The sequence below is a fragment of the Dromiciops gliroides genome, chromosome 1, assembly GCF_019393635.1.
Source record: "Dromiciops gliroides isolate mDroGli1 chromosome 1, mDroGli1.pri, whole genome shotgun sequence".
Classification (NCBI taxonomy): Eukaryota; Metazoa; Chordata; class Mammalia; order Microbiotheria; family Microbiotheriidae; genus Dromiciops; species Dromiciops gliroides.
The window spans coordinates 695,038,531-695,060,086 of record NC_057861.1 but is presented as its reverse complement, the minus strand read 5'-3'; the positions used below and the strand labels follow the sequence as shown (position 1 = coordinate 695,060,086).

The 21,556-nt window shown below is 41.4% G+C and overlaps 1 protein-coding gene across 1 annotated transcript in view; it reads right to left on the bottom strand.

Moving 5' to 3' along the window:
• Positions 1 to 19,855, bottom strand: part of LANCL2 (LanC like 2) — a 55,397-nt gene extending 35,542 nt beyond the window's left edge. Inside the window, 1 exon segment of the mRNA XM_043975427.1 lies at positions 18,275 to 19,855. Coding sequence (XP_043831362.1) covers positions 18,275 to 18,469 — 195 coding nt within the window. The 5' untranslated portion in view covers positions 18,470 to 19,855.
• Positions 19,856 to 21,556: the final 1,701 nt, after the last annotated feature.

Here is a 21,556-nt window from a genome sequence, read left to right as displayed (position 1 = left end):
TGAAAAGCTTACTGCTAAGGCTGGACTAAACTGTAGTAAAATGAATATTCACTGCTAGAAGAAAAAGCTTCTTGGATTATTCTGCTCATTTCCTTTTAAAGATAAGGGGCTAGAGCCCTTGACAAAAGCAGAAAAGTATGATGGAAGGAATGCTGAGCTTGGACTCCAACTGTGTGACCGGGGGCAAAGTACCTAACTCCTCTGGGCTTCAGGTTCTTCATCTGTAAAATGGGGGGGGGAGGGATAAGATCAGGGCTTCTTAAACTTTTTCCACTCACTACCCCTTTCCTCCTGAGAAATTTTTACATGACCCTAGGGGTGTGTGTATGTGTGTGTGTGTGTGTGTGTGTGTGTGTGTGTGTGTGTGTGTATAATAGGCATATAAATCAAACATTTACTTGCCAAATTTTTAGCGAACCCCACATTCAGTTAAGCAACCCCACATGGGGTCATGACACTGTATAAATGTGGGTTTTTCATCAACCACCAAAATATTAATTGGCATTTCTACATATGTACAAGATAATAATAACACTCCAAGACATTACAACCAATCAACTGATCCACCAACAGTATTTATTAAACACTTACTATGGGACAAAGATGGGGGTAGGCATGGGAGATAAAAGGCAAAAGCCTAACAGTCTCTGCCATCACAGAGGTGGCATTCTACCTGGGGAAACAAATCTCTACTGATACAGAGATGTACAAAACAGGAAATAATTTGGGTAAAGGGGGACAACCACTAGCAGGTATGTTATCAGGGAAGGCTGCATGTAGGAAGTGGTACTTAAGAGTTGAGCCTTGAAGGAAAGGAAGAATTTTAAGAGGTAGTGCATTCTAAGAAAGGGGACAGTCATGGTAAGGCTTGGTTACAAGAGAGGGGGAATACAGTAAGAAGAACTGTAAGAAAGCCATTCTGGCCAGGCTACAGAGTCTGTGGAAAGTAGTGATGAACCTGGGAGGTCACAAAGTTTTAGTGCAGTTTTAGTCACTAAAGTTTAAGGCTAAACCAAGACTCCTGGAATCCCCTGTATAAGAAGGCTTGAAAGGTAAGCTGGGCCCAGGTTTGGAAGAAGAGCTTTGAATGTCAAACAGAGGCAAAGCCACTGGAGGTTACTGAATAATGGAGTGACATGGCCAGACCTGTGCTTTAGGAAAAAAAAAAAATCCTCAAAATGATTAAAGATGCTCGAAGTAATTTCTGAGTATTTAAAATAGGTTAAATTGTGTCCAATCTCAGTGCAGTGTTAAACATTTTCTCCCCTTTAATTGAAAAGTGAAAATGCTCTCATCCATAGGAAATGGGCTTAAGAGACTTGAGGTAATTTGTTCCACACGTACAGTTTCCCATATTTATGGACCTAAAAATCAGCCCAAATATTTCTTGGCCAACTAAAATTTCCCAGATTTTTAGGAAGAAAAAAATAAAGAAGAAAAAAATGGATGTAATGCTGCTTTAGGGCACTGGTTTCTACCCTTCGGTCAAGGTCAACAAGGGTCCCAAAGGCTCAAGGAGGGAGCTGACTGTCTGGCCAGGACTTAGGGTATATCAAAGACCTGGTGATTCTTCCCTTTCTTTCCTTCTCAAGCAGATAGGTAAAGAGTAGGGGCCAAAGGGAGGTGTAGGGGCAGATGAAGAGTACAAGGGACGCCAGGGGATCCTTCATTGAAGCCTACTGAAGAGCACTATTTATTGTCTAATTAGGGATTTCTGGGTAACGTGACCAAAAAAAGATGGAGAACTAGACATTTTCTCTGACCCCTCTCAAACTCTCCAAAATAGCAATTATGCACAAAAGATAAAGCAATTTCAGCCATTGCCATGGTCTAGGGCAACAAGAACCCTAACAAGGTAACAATTCAATGACCTAATTGCAGAGAGGGTTAATCCCTAACTTATATCATTCACTTAAGACCCTTTAGCCCACGGGCTGGGCCGGGTACACAAACCAATTTGAGTTGCAACAGAACTCGATGCTATCTAGGCCTCACCCCGGCTGCCAGAGGAAGGGCTGGGAGACAGCCCTAATCTGTTTTGCAACAGAGCTTGGCCAGAGAGTGGAAGAACAAAGAGAAATGGGGCAGAACACATGTGAGGGGCTGTGTGGCAGTCAACTAGGCAAGCTGCAAAGAGTCCAGCATTAATTTGGAATGTCTAGGGGTGAAGCCAAGATGGCAGAGTAGAGAAAACTAAGCTCTCCCAACATTCCTCTCCAAAAAAATTTTAAAATAACGCCTCAAATCAAATCCTGGAGAGGCAGATACAACAAAAAGTCAGAGTGAAACTGTCTTCCAGCACAAGACAACATAAGAGGTTGGGAAGAGAAATCTATGACACAGGAGCGCAGGCTGGCTCAGAGCCCACAGGGATGAAACACGGCTGGTGAGGCCAGGCAATGGTGTCAGAAGCAGCAGCAGCTCTGAGAGCTCTCAAGCCAGAGATGGTAAGCAGACCTGGCAACTGGTCAGAACGAGATTAGTGGGTACTCCTGGACTAGCACTGAATGCAGGACCCAATGCTGCTTGGCTACTCCATTGCTTATACCCACTTCTGGGTCATAGTTCAAGGACAGAGATGAGCACTTTCAGACAAGAAGGAATGGGAGCCCTCAGAGGCAGTATCACTTCTTACTCCAAGGAATTGGAGACCCTGAGGAACAACATAGTTTCTGGTCCCAAGGGAGGCGGGGCCCTAAAAAGAAATACCAGTTTCAATTCCAAGGGATCAGGGGCTCTTGCCGGGTAAGGACAAAATTGCAGATGAAGAGAGTAGTGACTACACCTCTCCCCAGATCACACCACAGGACACATGTGTGGGGGCATCTAAGCAAGATGGAAAGAGCCCAGCATCAATTCAGAATGTCTGAGAGGCACTGTTACCCCCTACTCAATAAATTCCAGTGGCTCCCTCAAATAAACAATCCTTTTGCATTCAAAGTCCTTCATAACCTTCCCCCGTTTCAGTCTTCTTATTCTTTTAAACTCCAATGTACTGTGATCGAGAGACCTCTTTGTGGTTCTTTGAACAAGACACTCCATCTCCTTACTTCAGGTATTTTCACTGGCTTTTCCCATCTCTGCTCCTGGCTTTCCTGGCTAACTTCAAGTCCTAGTTAAAACCCCCACCTTCTATAGGAAGCCTTTCCTGATTCCCCTTAATTCTACTGCCTTTTCTCTCTTGATTATTTCAAATGGATTGCACATATAGCTTGTTTGTACAGTTATTTGCATCTTGTCTCCTTTATTAAACTGAGGTTCTTGAAAACAGGGACTATTTCACCTTTCCTTCTATCACTAACTCTTAGAACACTGCCCAGCACATATATTTATTGACTGAGTGATATTTGTGGGCAAAGAAGTATAAAGATGAAAATAGTTTCATTTTCTGAGAGGCATTCAAAGGTAGAGACATCAAAGTGATTGACCTTGATGACATGAAGGAGAAGTTAAGGACTCCTTAATGATATCTGAAATGCTATCACTGTTTTTGTGCATATGAATGAAGGAAAGTAGAAGATGACTTCCTTTAAGTCCGTGGTATCTCTGGATTACATTTTATAAATCCCTAATGGGCATGAGCATCTGGAATGATTATTTCTCTGCCCCTCTTATGCTATTCCTGTACAGGTACCCAATAAATATTATCTAATGGGCTGAGACACCCTGAGACTGGTTTTCTACTACTGCTTTAATGATGAGCCAAGATTATGCTGCATGTAGAATCATAGGTCACTTTTTTTCACTGCTACCTTTTTTGAGAAGGCCGTGCAAACAATTCTCTCATATGATTGTTTGTTGATAGCCCATATTCTGTTGTAATTCTCTTCGTGGTATACAAATCAATGATAAAATCTGAGAATTAAGGAGCTGGAGAGAGAAGACTACCACCAACTTTTAGTCCAAACATCTCATTTTATTGTGAGGAAGCCTGTTCAGAAGCTGCTCTGAGGATATGAGATACAGGCTCACGTTTCAAATAACTTGCTCTAAAAATCCATTCAAGCCTACTCTGTAACAAATGCTTGGGATACAAAAATAAACATGAAACAGAACTTTCCCTTTAAGAAATTATTATAGCCCATGGTAGGTAAATTATGGACATAAAAAATAGACCAAGTAATGTCAGGGAAAGGGAACTGCATTAATTACTGGGAAGGGAAGGGATAAGAACTTGAGCCAAGGTTTGTAGGGAAATAGAGATTCCAAGAGGAAAGAGTGAAAAATCACATTCCTGAAGCAGGAGATAGGTTGTGTGCAAAGATATGGGGAGAAGGGGGTGAATGCTGAGAGAAAAGAATAAGCATTTTTATAGTACCCACTATGTACCAAACACCACTTAAATGTTTTACAAATATTATCCCATTTGACCCTCACAACTCTGTGAGGCAGGAGTTGTTACTATTCCCATTTTGCAGTTGAGGACACTGAGGCACACAGAGTTTAAGTGACTTGTCTAGGGTTGCACGGCTTGTGTCTGAGGCTGGATTCATGTTCCTGATTCTGGGACCAGTGCTCTGGGCACTATGACGCCATCTCGAGGCATGGAGGATGGGGATGGAATGTTATGGAGGAAGAAGAGCAAATATGCTGGTTGAGCTAGAAGGCAGAGTGCATGAGGGAGTCGTAACATGCCAGATCGTGATGGTCTTTAATGACAAAAAGAGAAGTCTGCATTTGATTCTAGAGTCAAGCGAGAGCCACTGAGGCTTCTCAAGAATAGCAGCGACCAAGGGGCAGCTAGGTGGCGCAGTGGATAGAGCACCGGCCCTGGATTCAGGAGAACCTGAGTTCAAATCCAGCCTCAGACACTTAACAATTACTAGCTGTGTGACCCTGGGCAAGTCACTTAACCCCAATTGCCTCACCAAAAAAAAATAATAATAATAAAGAATAGTAGCGACCTAGTCAGACCAGTGTTTTAGGAAGTTGGTAGCCAAATGTTGTTCATCTTTCATTTCGAAGAGGGCCAATGCTAGAATGGGGAGATGTCTGTACTTGTGAGTGAACTGGATTTAAGTGAGGCAGAGTCTACAGTATCAGCCTCACTCTTCCAGAGTCATAAAAATCCAATGGCAAGATGAAAGTCAGGATGACTGCTTATGGCCCCGGGGTTAACCTTGGCATCTTCAGTGCCCGCCTGCTTCAGAAGCCTTCATGGCCACTGGAACACATTGTTCTCATCCATCCATTCTGCTGGGGGATGTCTTCACATGATTGGGGTGGACATCCGCCTAACTCACTGATGGGTTTGAGGCCTGTGGGTTACCCTCAACCAGGTTTAGCCTGTCTGCCAAGATAGTTTTATCAGGGAGCAGCCCTGAAAAGGGCTCGGCAAGCCCTCACGATGGTGCTAGTCCTTCCTGATCACTCCATACAGCCTGGTAGCTAAGGAAAGCATGGCAGAAGCTGGAAAACACTGGAAGCAAGGAACCCAATTAAGAGGTTACTGACATAGTTCAGACAAAGTCCACCACACTTAGATGAGATGCTGAAGAGGATATCCCGGTAGAGCTCACCAGCAGATACTTGCTTATGCAGGACTGCAGCTCAGGAGAGAAAGGAGGGCTACACAACTAGATCTCTAGATCTGAGAGTCATTTGCATGGAAATAATGGGCCCACAGAAGCTGAAGAGATGACTCAGTGAGTGTGTGTGTGTGTGGAGACCAGACAGAGAGAGACACAGACAGATACAGCCTTGGAGTACGCACATGGAGCTAAGTAAAAACCAAAAGTAAGCAGTGTCATGAAAACCAAGAGAGGAGAGGGTCTCCTGAAGACAGCAGTGGTCCTCAGTGTCGAATGCTTCAGAGTGCTCAGGGAAGACAGCAATAAGCAAACAATTCAAAAACCCTGTTAAGGATGGAAGACTGATTATTAGTAATGGGTGAATAAAGTGTTAAAAGGTTTTTCATTTTAAAATACTAAAATGCCTTTCCTCTTCCTCTCCACCTATACCTTTTTATGTATCATTTTCAAACCCATTCTTTTCCTCACTATTACAGGGAAACGATAAGGAGAAAGACAATAATTATAAAGGGAAATGGCTATACGACGTTTTAATGACTACAACATCTTTTATTGTAAGACCTTAAGGCACTCCATTAAATTCTAAGAATATGAATTTGTGGTTGTCTCGTTAAATATATAGGTGGGTCCCTTTTCAGTTTTACACTTAGGTTTCTTCTCCCCTTCTGCTATCCCGGCAGCGTTCGCTTGTATTTCATGACAATCCCATTCTTTATATCTGACACTCTCATGTTGCAGACCAAATGTTGACCCTTTTCCCTCAGAATGTTTCCTCCACTCTTCATCTTTTTTTTTCAAACTGAGTTCCTAAGAAGCTAAAGGCTCCCAGATCACACTTTTTAAAAAATTGTTATCGACATCTTTTGTTCTTCTGACACCTTCACTTCCAAATCTCTAAGTGTACTCCCTTTCCCAGAAAGTCAGTCAACCCTTGTAACAAAGAAGAAAAAAGAAAAAAAAAGCCATTCAGAAGAGTAACACTAATGCATCTCCTGAGTCTAATACTAAATGCAAATGCTCCATAGGTCCCAGAGTGACTGTTGCAAAGAAGGGAGGAAGGTACATTTGTGTCTCTCTTCTTTGGTGTTGACCTCAGGTCATACTTTAAAAAGCAGTAAGTTAAATATCATTTGATTGCAAATTTGATTATATAAGATTTAGAGATGGAATGGACTTGAGAGATCATCTAATCCAAAACTCCTTATTCTATAGATGAGGTCATTGAGACCAAGAAATGTCTTCTACACTACAAAATGGGATTGGGATGAATAAATGCTATACATTTAATGCTTGATTCATTAAGAGAAAGAGGCTAATATTGATCACACAATTAAGAAAAATACCATGCAAAACACAGAGTAAGAACCCAGTAGGCATACTGAATAGAAGATTAAATTCATTTAAAACATCAAGATTAAAAATTAAAACTAGTTTGCACCCGGGGTGGGGCGGGGAAGAGGGGGCATCCTATGTTCTAGGTCTCAGAAAACAAGGATTAAATCTCAGAGTTTCATTCATTATGCCATCCTCCCCCAACCCACCATTTACTATTCCTTTTCTAAACTAAAATATTACAGAGATTTAAAATCTTGATAGATACAACAGGCTTCAGGTATTACTCAGAAACAGATGGTTTTGTCAGCTTTCAGCCTACAGCACACAAAAATGTATGGTGCAGACGGTAAAGCTCACACCACTACTAGCTACCTCTCAAAAAAGCAGAACTTGCTGAAAATAAGAGCACAGGAACAAAAATAGAGTCTTCCACTTTCAAACCTCCTCACCTCACCTCATAGCAATTGGTATTTTTTCCAAAAGGAGCAGAACTGAGTAGTAGAGAGCGGGAATTATTATTATTATTATTATTGGCGAGGCAATTGGGGTTAAGTGACTTGCCCAGGGTCACACAGCCAGTGTCAAGTGTCTGAGGCCGGATTTGAACTCAGGTCCTCCTGAATCCAAGGCCAGTGCTTTATCCACTGAGCCACCCAGCTGCCCCAAAGCGGGAATTATTAAAGTGTGTTTCTTTAAAGAAGATTCAATGCCCTAGCTTAAATAAGACTCTGGACCTCAGTTTTCCCCTCTATAAAATTAGGGAATTGAACTAGATGATCAATTCATCATCAAAAAGCCTGTTACAATTCTAAAATTCTATGGCTTTCTGCATACTACCTAGAGACTTCTACTACCTATCCAATGGGTTTGTGATCTAATCCATTTGGGAGCTCCCTAAAGTGATGTAGATGATAACCCTTCTATCCTTTTTCATCATGCATGACTCTTGTCTGTCCGAGACCTTTCTTGCTTTCTCCCAAAAATGGGAGAATACTAAGTAGAGCACTGGTTGCCCACTAGAAAGCACCAGAGTGGCCCTAAGGGTCCTAACTCAACCCTCGCCCATCCCCTAGTGCACCACCAGGCTCTAGCTAGTAGACCACACCAGAGAGGCATGGACCCCAACTGTCCTAGGCAAACTCACCCACCAAGACTGCACCAGGATCTCTGCTTTTCAAAAGTAATGGGCCTGGATACAGGACAGACATGGCATATTCCTAATTTTAACCTTAAATCCAATTTTTATTAATAATGTGATGATAAAGATAATAGCTAGTATTTCCATAGTGCCTTAAGGCTTGCAAAAGAGTTTATATATGTTATTTCATTTGATCCTCACAACAACCCTGTGGAATTAGGCACCATCATTAACCCCATTTTACAAGCTAAGTTGTTTTATGGCAACTACAATTCTTCTGGTTAAGATAGAGGATCGTCGGGGCAGCTAGGTGGCACAGTGGATAAAGCACCGGCCCTGGATTCAGGAGTACCTGAGTTCAAATCTGGCCTCAGACACTTGACACTTACTAGCTGTGTGACCCTGGGCAAGTCACTTAACCCCAATTGCCTCTCAAAAAAAAAAAAAAAGATAGAGGATCATCAGGCCTTACAATCTGCCAGACCACTGTGCCATCTAGTATCCCTGGGCCTTGAATGCACCCTGCAAATGCCCGCTAAAGACTGTCAGCCCTTCCCACTGATCTTGTAGCTGAACTCTCTTAGGTGTGTTGTCTCTCCAACAGAATATGAGCTGTTTGACAGCAGGGGCTGTCTTGCTTTTGTATTTGAATTTCTAGTGCTTAGTACAGTAAACATTTCATAAATGCTTTCCCACTCCATCTGTCATCTTTCACCCTTGCCACTGACTTTTTATCTTATCACATGCTTCCTTGATAAATGATGCTATAAACTAGATATTTCATAGGATTGCTGAGACAATAATTTGACGACAAGGTCCCTTCTAGCTCAAGAACTTTGTAGGCTGTAAATATGTTGGAATATTTTGATGATTAAATAAAAGTTTCCAGATTCACTGCACCTCCAATTCCATTGTGCATATGTATGCACATTCTTACAAGTCTTAAAATCTATTAAAACACTTAAATTTATCATTCTGCAATCTGTATCAAAGCATATAACAGATCTTCTTTCCCTTATGCCTTAAATTAAATACTAAAACTACCTCTTAGTAATATGAATAAGATTTTCTCAAATTATGTTCTATAAAATCCTTGTATATTATATGATATAACTAGGAAGCTCCATGAGAAAATTGAGTAGGATCATAGTTTTAAATCTGAAAGGGACATTTGAGATCATCTAGCCTAACCCTCTCATATTAGTACAATTTTCTTTCTAAAATATTAAATATTTAGCAAATTAAAACAACTCTGTTGTACTACTTCATACCTATCAGAGTGGTAAATATAACAAAAAAAAAAAGGAAAATGTTGGATGTTGGAGGGGACATGGGAAAACTGGGACACTAGTCCACTGTTGGTGGAGTTGTGAACTGATCCAACCATTCTGAAGAGCAATTTGGAACTATGTCTAAAAGGCTATCAAACTGCATATCCTTTGATCCAGCAATACCGTTGCTAGGTTTATATCCCAAAGACATCTCCAAAAAGAGAAAAAACACCTATTTGTACAAGCATATTTATAGCACCTCTTTTTGTGGTGGCTGAGAATTGGAAATCAAAGGAATGCCTATCAAATGGGGAATGGTTAAACAAGCTGTGGTATATGACTATAATGAAATACTATTGTGCTATAAGAAATGACAAGCAGAATGATTTCAGAAAGGACTGGAAAGACTTGTATGAACTGATGTATAGTGAAGTGAGCAGAAGCAAGAGAACGTTGTACACAGTGAGAGCAATATTGCTTGATGAAGAATTGTGAACAACTTAAGTATTCTAAGTAATACAATGATCTAAGACAATCCCAAAGGACTAATAATGAAGCATACTATTCACCTCCAAAGAAAGAACTGATGATATTGCTTGAACACAGACTGAAGCAGGCTATTTTTTACTTTCTTTCTTTCTCTTTTTTCTTTTATTTGAGTTTTCTCATACAAAATTACTAATAAGATAATGTTTTACATAATTGCACATATATAACATAACTGATTGTTTACTGCCTCAAGGAGGGGAGAAGAGAGGGAAGAAGGGACAGAATTTGGAACTCAAAACTCTAAATAAAAATGTTTATTATCAAAAAATATTAAATATTTAAATAACATACTGAGATTATTTGTGTATAGCAATTTAAAGAAAATTATGTGAAATATAATGAACATATCAATTATATGAAAATAGGCTTAATTCTCTTTTGTCCTAAAATTTCCCTCTTCCCTCAATGATATTCAAAGTCCTCCAGGGCTAAGATTATGTATACAAAAACATCATATGCAGAGTAGTGAGATATAGCAGATAGACTCCTAGACTTGAAAGTCAGGAAGACATGACTTCATATCCAATTTCTGACAATTACTAGATATGTGACATGTCACTTAACCTCTAAAGCCTCAAGCAATTCTCTGGGAGTTACTTACTATGTCATAGATGGATTGCAACATGCATTGGTAGAAGTTCCAATAACGGGTATGCCCCACATTGACAAAATCACGAACACTTTCCATATATATGACACATATCTCCTATTTGAAACCCAAGGCATTTTTGTGTCTAAGTTAGTTTGGGAATGAACACTATGAATAGTTTTCCTTTTGGAAGAATAAAGTCTAATATAACTAGAAACATACTTGGTAACTGCTATATATTTTGCCTGCGATGGGTCAGGTGTTATTTCTTTCTGGCCTCGATAAGACTGAAATATGTCTGTTACTGGTAGGAACTTTGATGAGATTCTCAGAGCGTAGCTGCTTCCCTTCCACTGATGGCATACAAGGAAGGTGCTACTCCTGTGGGCTGGGAAGCTACAGCCACTGTAGTGCTGCTTCCAGCTAACTCTGAAGGATAAAAAGCTGTTTCCTAATACTGTCTTCACCAAAGAACTCCATACAAGTCAGAAATACCAACATTACACTCCCCAGATGTAGGTCACTCCATCAACACAAGGCTGGGATCTGGCTCATTTTAAGATCTGGAAAAGCCTGCCAATTATATCTTTCTAGAGCAACTGATACAAACATCTTTTGTGGGATGGACCTTGGTGCTGTGCTGTGCTGGCAGCCAGTCTTTACAGCGTGGTCTGTTTGGGTCTCACATCTTTGCTAAATTTGCTGCAATCTTGGTCATTGGGACAACTCGTACACCTCCTTATAAGAGCATTATAGGAGCATGACTTTTTTAACTGTGCTCAACAAATAATTTCTTTTTCTACTTGCCTATTTGCAAGTTTTGAGTTTTCTCTCCTTTCTGGGGACTTCTAAGATTGCAACCAACAGTTTGTATCAAACTCTTGGTTTATGGTTACAAAAATGGAAATACTAAGAATTAGCAACTCAAAAATGAGAGTCCAAATTTGACACCAAACACCGGATGGTGAGAAAGCTCTGTGATTGTGTGTGTGTGGCAATTGGGGTTAAGTGACTTGCCCAGGGTCACACAGCTAGTAAGTGTTAAGTGTCTGAGGCCACATTTGAACTCAGGTCCTCCTGAATCCAGGGCCAGTGCTCTATCCACTGTGCCATCTAGCTGCCCCTCTAATGTGATTTTTTAAAATCATACTTTTTGAAGCTTTGAAAAACATAGAAATAAGATACACTGTGATAGAATTAATGGGAAATTGTTTTCTACTTAGTTTTGGTTTTTTTTTTAAGACTTGAAATTTAAACTTTAACAGGATGGAGGGGATTTTTTTTTTCTTTTTGTATTTGAGCATCTGAAAGCAATTTCTGCTGTATTCCTGACATCTAGCCTAAATCTGCCTCTGTTATTTCTTTCAATGTGTTAATTTGGGCTGCTGGTCATGCACAAAATCATTCAGTAGCACACACAAATAGGCAGAAATTTAGCATTCTAAGTCAGATTTTAGTAAATAAAAAAATAAAGCCTGAAATAGCTTATTTACCATGCATGTAGCAAAGGAGAGACAACATGGAAGAGCTGAATACCAACCGGATGTAGAAAAAGAAGACCTCTACACAACCCTGACTCTACTGATCTCAGGTCTTTTGGTTTCTTTCCTGCAACATGAGGGGACTGGACATCCGATCTCTCTAGTCCCTTCCACTTCTAAATCAACCATCCGTCCAATAAGTGAAGAGTAAAGTGATCTGTATTTGTGTCTTAGAGCTGCACCAACATTCTCTCGGTCCCAAAACTTTATTGCATCTCTCTTCCTCTTCCCCAACAATAAACTGTAATCTCCATAGAGCAGGGATTGTCTCAGCTGAATTCTGTCTCTCTCCCATCAGCTAAGACAGAGCTGGAAGAGACCATAGAGATATTGTTCTACCCCCACAATCTCATTTTACAGATAAGAAAAGAGAGGCCCAGAGAGCTCAAGCTCGAGCCTCTGTGAAGTGACAAAGGTCACAAAAATAAAATGGAGCAAAAGTAGGATTTGAATCCAAGTCTTTCAGCAAATTCATATTCTTTTCAAAATACCACATTATAACACAGGAATAAATGAAATTTTAAAAGGCAAAGCTAGGAACAGATAGCTAATTTAGCGAATTTTGAGAACCTAAAAGATACAAAATGCAATTAGGGTAGGAAACAAGCATTTCTATAGTGTGTACTATGTGCCAGGCACTGGGCTACATGCTTTACAAATATTATCTCATTTGATCCTAACAACCCTAAGAGACTAAGGGAAAAGGAAAGATGAAAATAAACAAATAGGTCTCATCTCAATTATCTGTAAGATAAGGCATAATGAATTTTTCAAGTGACAAATGGAATTTACCCTCAAGAACCAGGCTTGTGTGAGCTGTCTTATAGCTTAGGGAGCACAGATTGAGAGTTAAAATGAACCTCAGGGGCAGCTAGGTGGCCCAGTGGATAAAGTATGGGCCCTGGATTCAGGAGGAACTGAGTTCAAATCCGACCTCAGACACTCGACATTTACTAGCTGTGTGACCCAGGGCAAGTCACTTAACCCTCATTGCCCTGCCAAAAAAAAAAAAAAAAGAATAAAAGGAACCTCAGAGGTCATATAGTCCTACCCCTTCATTTACATATGATAAAACTGAGGGGGGCAGCTAGGTGGTACAGTGGATAGAGCACTGCCCCTGAATTCAGGAGGACCTGAGTTCAAATCCAGCCTCAGACACTTGACACTTACTAGCTGTGTGACCCTGGGCAAGTCACAACCCCAATTGCCTTACCAAAAACAAAACAAAACAAAAAAACTGAGGCCCAAAGGGCTTAAGTGACCTTTTCAAGGTCACACAAGTGACAAAAGGCAGATTTGTTCAGGTTCTGTAAATCCAGTCAATGTTTTTTCTTTGTAAATATCAACAAACATTAGCATTTCAATATATAAAGAAGTAGAAAAGATTATAAATGAAACTATGAATGTGTTTTGTACAATTTTTTTAGTCTATATTAAATTTAACACGATAGTAACAAATCAACTAGAGTTCTTTCCATTGAATCACCCATTTGGCTATATACAGTTTAAATCTTGTCTAGGTTCTTGCATATTAATAAATGCTTGATGAATTGACCGAATTCTCCCAAATCATACTTAATTTTGGCTAAAAAGCAGAATAAGAATTATTATTATTTTTTTTTTTGCTGGGCAATGGGGGTTAAGTGACTTGCCCAGGGTCACACAGCTAGTAAGTCAAGTGTCTAAGGCCGGATTTGAACTCAGGTACTCCTGAATCCAAGGCCGGTGCTTTATCCACTGCGCCACCTAGCCGCCCCAGAATCAGAATTTGAGAGGAGGAAGGGACCTTAATAGCCACCTAGTCCAATCCATACTCAGAAAGAATTCCTGCTGTAACATAGTTGACAAGTGGTCAGGCAGTCTCTGCTTAAAGACCTACAAGAAAGGCAAACCTGCCACGTCTCCAGAAAGCCTCTCCTACTCTTGGACAGGTCTAAATTCTTAGGAAGCTTTTCTTGATGGGCTTAAACCCCTGTTCTAACCCCTGTTCCTGGCTCTGCTCTTTGGGGTCAAAAAGAAGAAATCCAGTCCCTGCAGTTATGTGACTGTCCTTCAGATATTTGAAGATAGCTATTTTTGTCTATCAATAAACATTTGTTAAGTGCCTACTATGTGTCAGGCACTGTGCTATGGACTGGGGATACAAAAAAACGTAAAAAAAACCCCAAACCCCAAACCAGTCCCTACTATCCTGGAGTTCACAAATCTACTAGTCCTTCCTGAATCTTCTCTTCTCCAAAATAAGAGGTCTGGCTGTTCCTTCAGCCAAACCTCTTAAGACATGGACTCAAGATCTTTATTATTCTGTATGCTCTCCTGCAAACAATCTACCCCTTATCAATGTCCTTCAACTGTGGAGTCCAGAACTACATAGGATACTCTAGATCCTAGCTTCTTTTTTTTTTCCTTTTTTTCCTTTTTGATTCTAGCTTCTTAAACTGAAGATTGAGACCCCATGTGCAATGGTGTTAACTGAATGTGAGGATCGTGAAAAATCTGGCAACAGTAAAAGGTTATGTATACCTATTTTATATACCTATATACCTGGGGTTATGTAAAAATTTCTTGGGTGAAAAGGAGTCACAAGTGGCAAAAGTTTAAGAAGTCCTGATCTAGTCTACACCTCTCCATCTAATCTACAAGGGTGATATGAGATACCCCCTCAGGTTTGCTAAAATACATGAATATCAATATACATGAAATACATCTATATCATTCCCTTCACATACTAGTCTAGTAATCTTATCAACAAAAGGAAATGAGGTTAATCTGGTATGATCCATCCTTGATGAAGCCATGCTAGCTTCTAGTAATCACCTTTTTCCCTTTTTAATATTTACCAACTATCTCTTTAATGATTTATTCTAGGATTTTCACAGGAATTAAAGTCAATCTCACTGGCCTAAAGTTTGCAAAATCTGTAATCCTACACTAGCTACAGGGGACTACCAGGACTGTGTCATACTGTAGTTTAAGGATGTTGGGTGTTGGGTTCTACCTCACCACATCATGATGAGTCACAGCAGTGGACTGGAGGCTATTATAGAAATGATAACTTTATTTTTTCAACACACATACAAGGCTAACCAAAATGGAGTTCAGGCATATATCCTAGAGAACACTAAGAACTAACATTTTAGTATGTTGCTTTTGAATAACTATTACCTATTAACAGCATAGAAGGAAGAAAAAGTAATCATAAGAAGTCTCAATTGCAAGAAAATTTCATATTCTTTATTATCTAATGTGAATGTTAGCAAATCAACTCAAACAATTAAAATCGATTTTCACGGAATGGTTAAGTCCATTAACTAGGAAACAAGTGTTCCATTTTATATTTTATGTCTGTGAATATTCATTATACCTGTAACTTCATTTTAATGACATCTCGTGAATTAAAAATAGAGCAATCTTTTGTTAATCAAAATACTATCCACATAGAAATTTATCAGAGACCAATTAACATCTTTAAGCAGGATACCTTTCCTTTCCACCTACTATTCCTTTTTTCTGATATAAGCTCTCACTTTCATCTTCAACCACTCAATTTCCACTGGTTCCTATTTTTCAGCATATAAACACAACCAATATGATGTTCAGAATAATTAGAACATGCCAATCACTGAGAAACGACCATGGAAATATCCCGAATCTATCTCTAGGTCTGTCTCTTTTACAATCCTTCCATGTGTCTCTTTCTTCATTCTTTTTCTCTCCTTCCCCCACCCCCCAACTCAACTCAACTGTGGGGGCCTCCCAGGAGTCTGTCCTAGGTGCTCTATTCCTACAAACCCTGCAAGAATTTTGGTCCACGTCATCTAATCCCATGGGTTCAAATACCATCTCTACACAGATTATACACAAATGCCCAGATACCTAATAAATCTAGACTAAATGATCCAGTTTTCTAGTTTGTTACTAGGTCATAATAAGAGAACCCTTTTAAATTTTTCACATGAAATTTTGTGACCAAAAACATGAATATATTTTTTTAAACTTTTTTTCTCTCCCAGCAGAAAGCATTTTTTAAAAATTTCCTTGCCAAGTCAGAGGAATGAATCAGCCATTTTGATGCTAGCTCCCTCTTAAAACAGCTAATGCTAAATCTGAAAAAGATCAAAAAATGCACCAACTTCCAAATGAGAAATCTACTAATTTAAACATAACTGCAGTCTTTAAATTTTCTTTTAAAATTGTAATGCCTTTAAAAGTATAAAATTAGTGCCTCAAGAAATGAAAATAATATTTATCCACAGAAAAAGGTTAATAAAAGATACTAGAAAACCACTATGCCCTATCTTGAACTAATTCAATTTAATTAAGCTAGTATACAAAGACTAAGATGAAACACTCCCTACTCTCAAAGAGCTTACTTTCCAATTTGAGGGACAAAACATGTACAGAGAAAAAGATAAATAATTTTAGGGTCACTGTTTGAAGGAATCAGGAAAGGCTTTGTGTAAAAGGTTGTACCTGATCTGAACCCTGAAGGAAACATTCTTGGAAATGGCTTAGTTCCCACTCCCAACACCATCAGGTGAGGAAAACAAGTTATTGCACCAGCATCCAGGTCTCCTGACTCTGATAAGCTGTTAACATTATCACACTTCTAGCCAATATCCAGTTTTAGAAAATAACGCTCTGAACCAAAGAGTTAAGGGATGATCAGTGTCCCATCCATTTTGGATGAGTTGGCTAGTTTTGCCATTTTTTCCCTCTTTTTTATTTCTCCCTGTTATAAGGGTTGACTTTCTGGGAGAGATGAGGTATACTGTTAAGTACAAATGATGTAATGAAACCATCCAAAAAAAAATCATTAAAAAACTATCAATGTAGGGGGAAGCTAGGTGGCAGTAGATTAAAGCACCAGCCCTGGATTCGGGAGGACCCGAGTTCAAATCCAGCCTCAGACACTTGACACTTACTAGCTGTGTGACCCTGGGCAAGTCACTTAACCCCAATTACCTCACTAAAAAAAATTATCAATGTAAATAGCTTCATACAGTAGGCCTGAGGATAAAAGGGGGGGGGGGGGAGAAGAGGAGGAGTGACCAGTGAAATCTTTCCTTTCTGGTAAATAAGGATATTTTTTAGGTGAATGATCAGAATACCAAGTCACACACATATTTACACATATATACAAATATACATACATATATACATGTATACATATGTATATATATATGTGTGTGTATATATATATATATATATATATATATGTAGAGAGAGAGATGTGAACACTATATAGGGATGTAAAAGGAGTAGGAAAGCTAAAGAATCATAATGTACGATACATTTATTAAATGCCTACTACGTGCCAGGCTCCATGCAGGAAATACAAGGTTATTTCTTTAAAAAGATCGGATTTTAAAAATCAAGACTTCGCTACGAAAACGTTTCTTTTGGGGAGTTTAACTAGTCATCATCTGATGGACTGTGGGTGAGGGGTGGGGGTGGGAAACATCAGGGCCCCCGAAACATGAAGTAAAAAGACTAGAGGCTAACACCGTCCCGACCATCAAAGCCGCACAGGAAGATCCCCCGCCTCACAGACCCTGAAATCGCCTTGGGCTTTCCGGAGCAATGGGCCATGAAGCCGTGTAAGAGGTAAAACGAAGGAAAGAGAAGCACACAATAACTGGCCCAAACAAAACTCTGGCCAGCTCGGTCGGACCCCACGAGGAAATCTATCTGCGAGCTGCTCACACCTGTGGCGCCCGCTGGCTCACTCCCCACTGTTCTGCTGCCCCTTTCCCCAAATCTAAAACCCGCGGGGTAAAATGCAGTTGCCGTCCGCGGCTCCGACCACAGTTTTCCAAATCTTAGGAGCTGGGACCTAAAATCAGGAGGGGGCACATTTTGGAAGCCGAGGCAGGGGCCCTGGAAGGTTCCCCTACTGGAGGGCGGGGACTTCGTGCTAATTTAACTCGCACGGCCGCCTCGGGGCCTGTAAAGTGAAAGGTTCCTTGCACCTGGGACCCGGGCACGAGGCCCTGAGCACTAAGCACGGGATCAGGACCCTCGGAAGCCCTCCCGCCCCGCCGCTCTCCGCAGCCCGGTCAACTTGAGCTACGACGCCCTGGTGGCCCGAGCTGCGCACGCACCCGAGCTCCATCCCAGCAGAGAAGAGAGGCCCAGTTGCTAGGAGACAGTGACGCCAGCGGCGCGTCTGCAGAAGTCAGCCAGCGGCTGACGGGTGCACCCGCGCGAGGGCGGACTGACTCACGAGAGGGGCGGAGCCGTCGGACCGTACCAACCCACAGCACTCCCCTTCCGCCTCTCCCTTCCCTGGCCCGCTCCTCGCAACCCGGGCAACTCACCTTCCCATCGCCGTGAAATGGGAGGCCCAGATCATTACCAACGGGCGGGGGAGGCTCTTCGGAAGCGACGCCGGCGGCAATCGCCACGGCGGAGGCGGATTCGTAGTCCGGGAAGGGGTTGGGGAAGGACCGCTCCTCCATCTCTGCTTCCCCTCCGAAGTGGAGCTTCAGCCTCTTGGACATGGTCTCGCCCATCTCAACCGCCGCCCCTCCCCCTCGTGCCACGCGCCCTCAACACACACACACACACACTCACACACACCCCCTCCTGCCGTGCGGCACGGCGGGCTGGCTGGGACAAAAAGCTTCTAGACGAGGCAGGGAAAAGAGCAACGCTTTTGAGCCCGGGTTATTAGCGGGCTCCTGTTCCCGGGCGTCGTCGCCTGCTAAGGGTAGCAGCCACAGGCACAAAGGCGGGTGCTGCAACCAGCCAAGGGAAGGGAGAGGGAGGAGGGCGGGGCTTGCGGGAGGGGATAGGGGCTTTCCAAAAGAGGAAAGGCGCTGGGGTCAGGGAGGAGAACAGAGTCCCGAGCTGTGAGTCCAAGCTGTGGCCGCTGCTTCCCGGCACATGTGGCCGCCGCTTCCTAGGGTCTACCTGCCCCCGACGGTCGCTCCTGCCAAGCTTCGGCGGAGGGACCCCTAACACCACGGGCACGCCCTCCCAGCAGCAGGAGTAGCCCCGGGTCCCGGGCGGCGGCGGGCTGCGGGGCGCATCCCGGCTGCAGAGCCTTCTCCCGGGGCAGATGCGGGCGAGCCCCCGACGGGACTCCGCTAACCTGAGCTGCACCAAATCCAAGCAGATGCCAATCCCGGATCAGAGTGTCCGCTGCTCTCTGCAATAGGAGGAAAGGATGGTCCCCCACTGGCCGCGAGCAGGGAGACGTGTCCTCCGTGGGTACCCCGCGAGAACAATTGGTGGTCGTTCAAGGCGTGGGCATGGGTTCCTTAGCAGAGCCGCGAGGTGGGGTAGGAAGAAAAGAAGGTGCCGTCCTCGGACTCTCCCATCATCAGTCTGCCTTTATGGGCTGGCCACGGTCCCCTCCCCGCTAAGCCCCAGCTTCATTGACATTCAGCTTTCATTCAGCCTCCAGCCACCGGGAGAACTGTAGCAGTGGCTCCGTCCCGTGCCGCGGTTAGAAACAAACCGACGCTTCCAAAGGGGAAAAACAAATAGCCCAACAGAGCCTGTGCATGGTGCCAATCTGTGCTCCCAGATGAAGAAGGAAGGCAGGTCTTTGTTTCTGGGGTTTCGCACACCTAAGATTCGATGCTCACCTCAGCCCATGCTACTTTCCATCTCTTATTTCATGCCCCTTTGCTCCAAACGAAGGCATAAATCTTGAGCAGCGGCCACACTCAGGCTTAAAACACACACGCACGCACACAAACGTTTGGACTGCAACCACACAGTCTTAAAACACACGCACACACATACACATTTAAGTCAGCAGCCAAATTGGCTAGCCCGTCCAAAAAAAAAAATCACCCGCAGAGCGCAACCCGTACAAGACACAAGCAAAAGAGATTGCATTCACCTAATCAGAATAACTAGTTTAATAGCTTTTCCCGATCCTGCCTCCTTTTCTTTTGTTCTCTCCCCCCCTCCCCCCCGTATTATTCCTTTGAACAGAGGACTTCAAGTTAAATCAATGATTTTTTTTTCTAGTATCTGGTATAATACTAGTTCTGGTATAATAATGGATTTTGCTTTTACATAATATACCCGCCTTATTTTTTATTCAGCCCATGTTAATAAGGCGGAACTGATTTCTAGACTCCGAAGCTCAATAGTAGAAATAGAAATGTTTGTGTATCCTTTTTCTCTGTAATCTTTTGCTTTCTGGGCAAGGAACCTTATTTCAGCTTAAGGCCATCCAACCCTTCCTTTCTTCTTGGATTATGTTTCAATTTCCAACCATTGATTCACACAATATTAAAATTTTTCTTTTTAAAAACTATACAAAATTTTCAATTTCCTTCACTGTAAAAACAAATGATTTAAGTTATATGTACGAGTATGTACACACCGTGTACTATAGTAATGCCAGACTTTGATAAAAGAAAGGTATCTTCCTTAATACCTCTGACAATTCTGTGAAATGGTTTAATTACTATTCCTTTACTAGTTTAATAAGCTGAGACAAAATTTAGTGATGGCTTGCTAGAGTCCAAGAAAAATAGCATTCGAATCTAACTAGAACCTCCCATATCCCAATACACCATGAGTGGGGATCATGAGATTTAGACCTGACCTCATTTGAGACAACTGTAGCCCAGGAAGAGAAGTGACTTGTCCAAGGTCACACAGGTGGTTGTCAGCATTGTATACTAACCAATACAAAAACTTTAATTTATTTATATGGATTTTTCCCCCTTATTTCCATGTGTGGTCCAGAAAATGCTATTAAATATACATAGTTGTATTTTATGCAGTTTCTTAGGGTCCACAATTATCTAGTAATTAAGTAAGCTAAAATCCTATTCTCCCTGAGTCATCTAGCTAGGCTTCAAAATTATTGGTTTTTATGCAGAGCCCTTCAACGTAGACCTCTTCCTTGATTCATTTATCCCTGATAATAGTGTCTGTTGAACACACCAACAAGAACCTGAAACATCTCACTAATTAAAGAATAAAAAAAAGAAAGAAAAGAAGATAGATAAGCTAAAAGTTCAAAGTGGAAATATTTTAACTGAAATGAAGGTTTATTTCTTTTAGGTGAAAAGCAAGTCTATTTAATGTTGACTTCATTTTATTCTTTGATTAATAGATAGTTATTTTCAATTGGGGCATTGATTGGATTCCAGTGGGCACTATTTTTAAAAAAAACTTGCTAAGTGAACTTGACAACACTTACATAGTGGTCTTCATTTTTAAGTAGGAATAAAGCCCCATTTTTCTCAATAATACCCTATTTTTACAACTAATTTGCCTTTAAAATATTTTTTTCTCCCCTTGGAAAGGGAAAAGGCAAACTTTAGTACCATATCGTCTTTTTTTATTTATAAAGCACAGACTTTGAGACTTGGAAGGGCCCTTCAGTAACCATGTAACAACGCAAAACCCAAAAAGAATTTTCACTCCAACCAGCCTAAGCCTGAACATTTCTAATGAGTGTAAACCCATTGCCTCGTGAGACAACCCATCTCATTTGTGGATAGCTCTGATTGTTAGTTATTACTTGTTAGTTATTCCTTGTGTCAACCCTAGATTGGAAACTTCCACCCAGCATTAATGGGGCCAAACAAAACAAGTTCAATCCCTCTTCAAACACTTGAAGACAG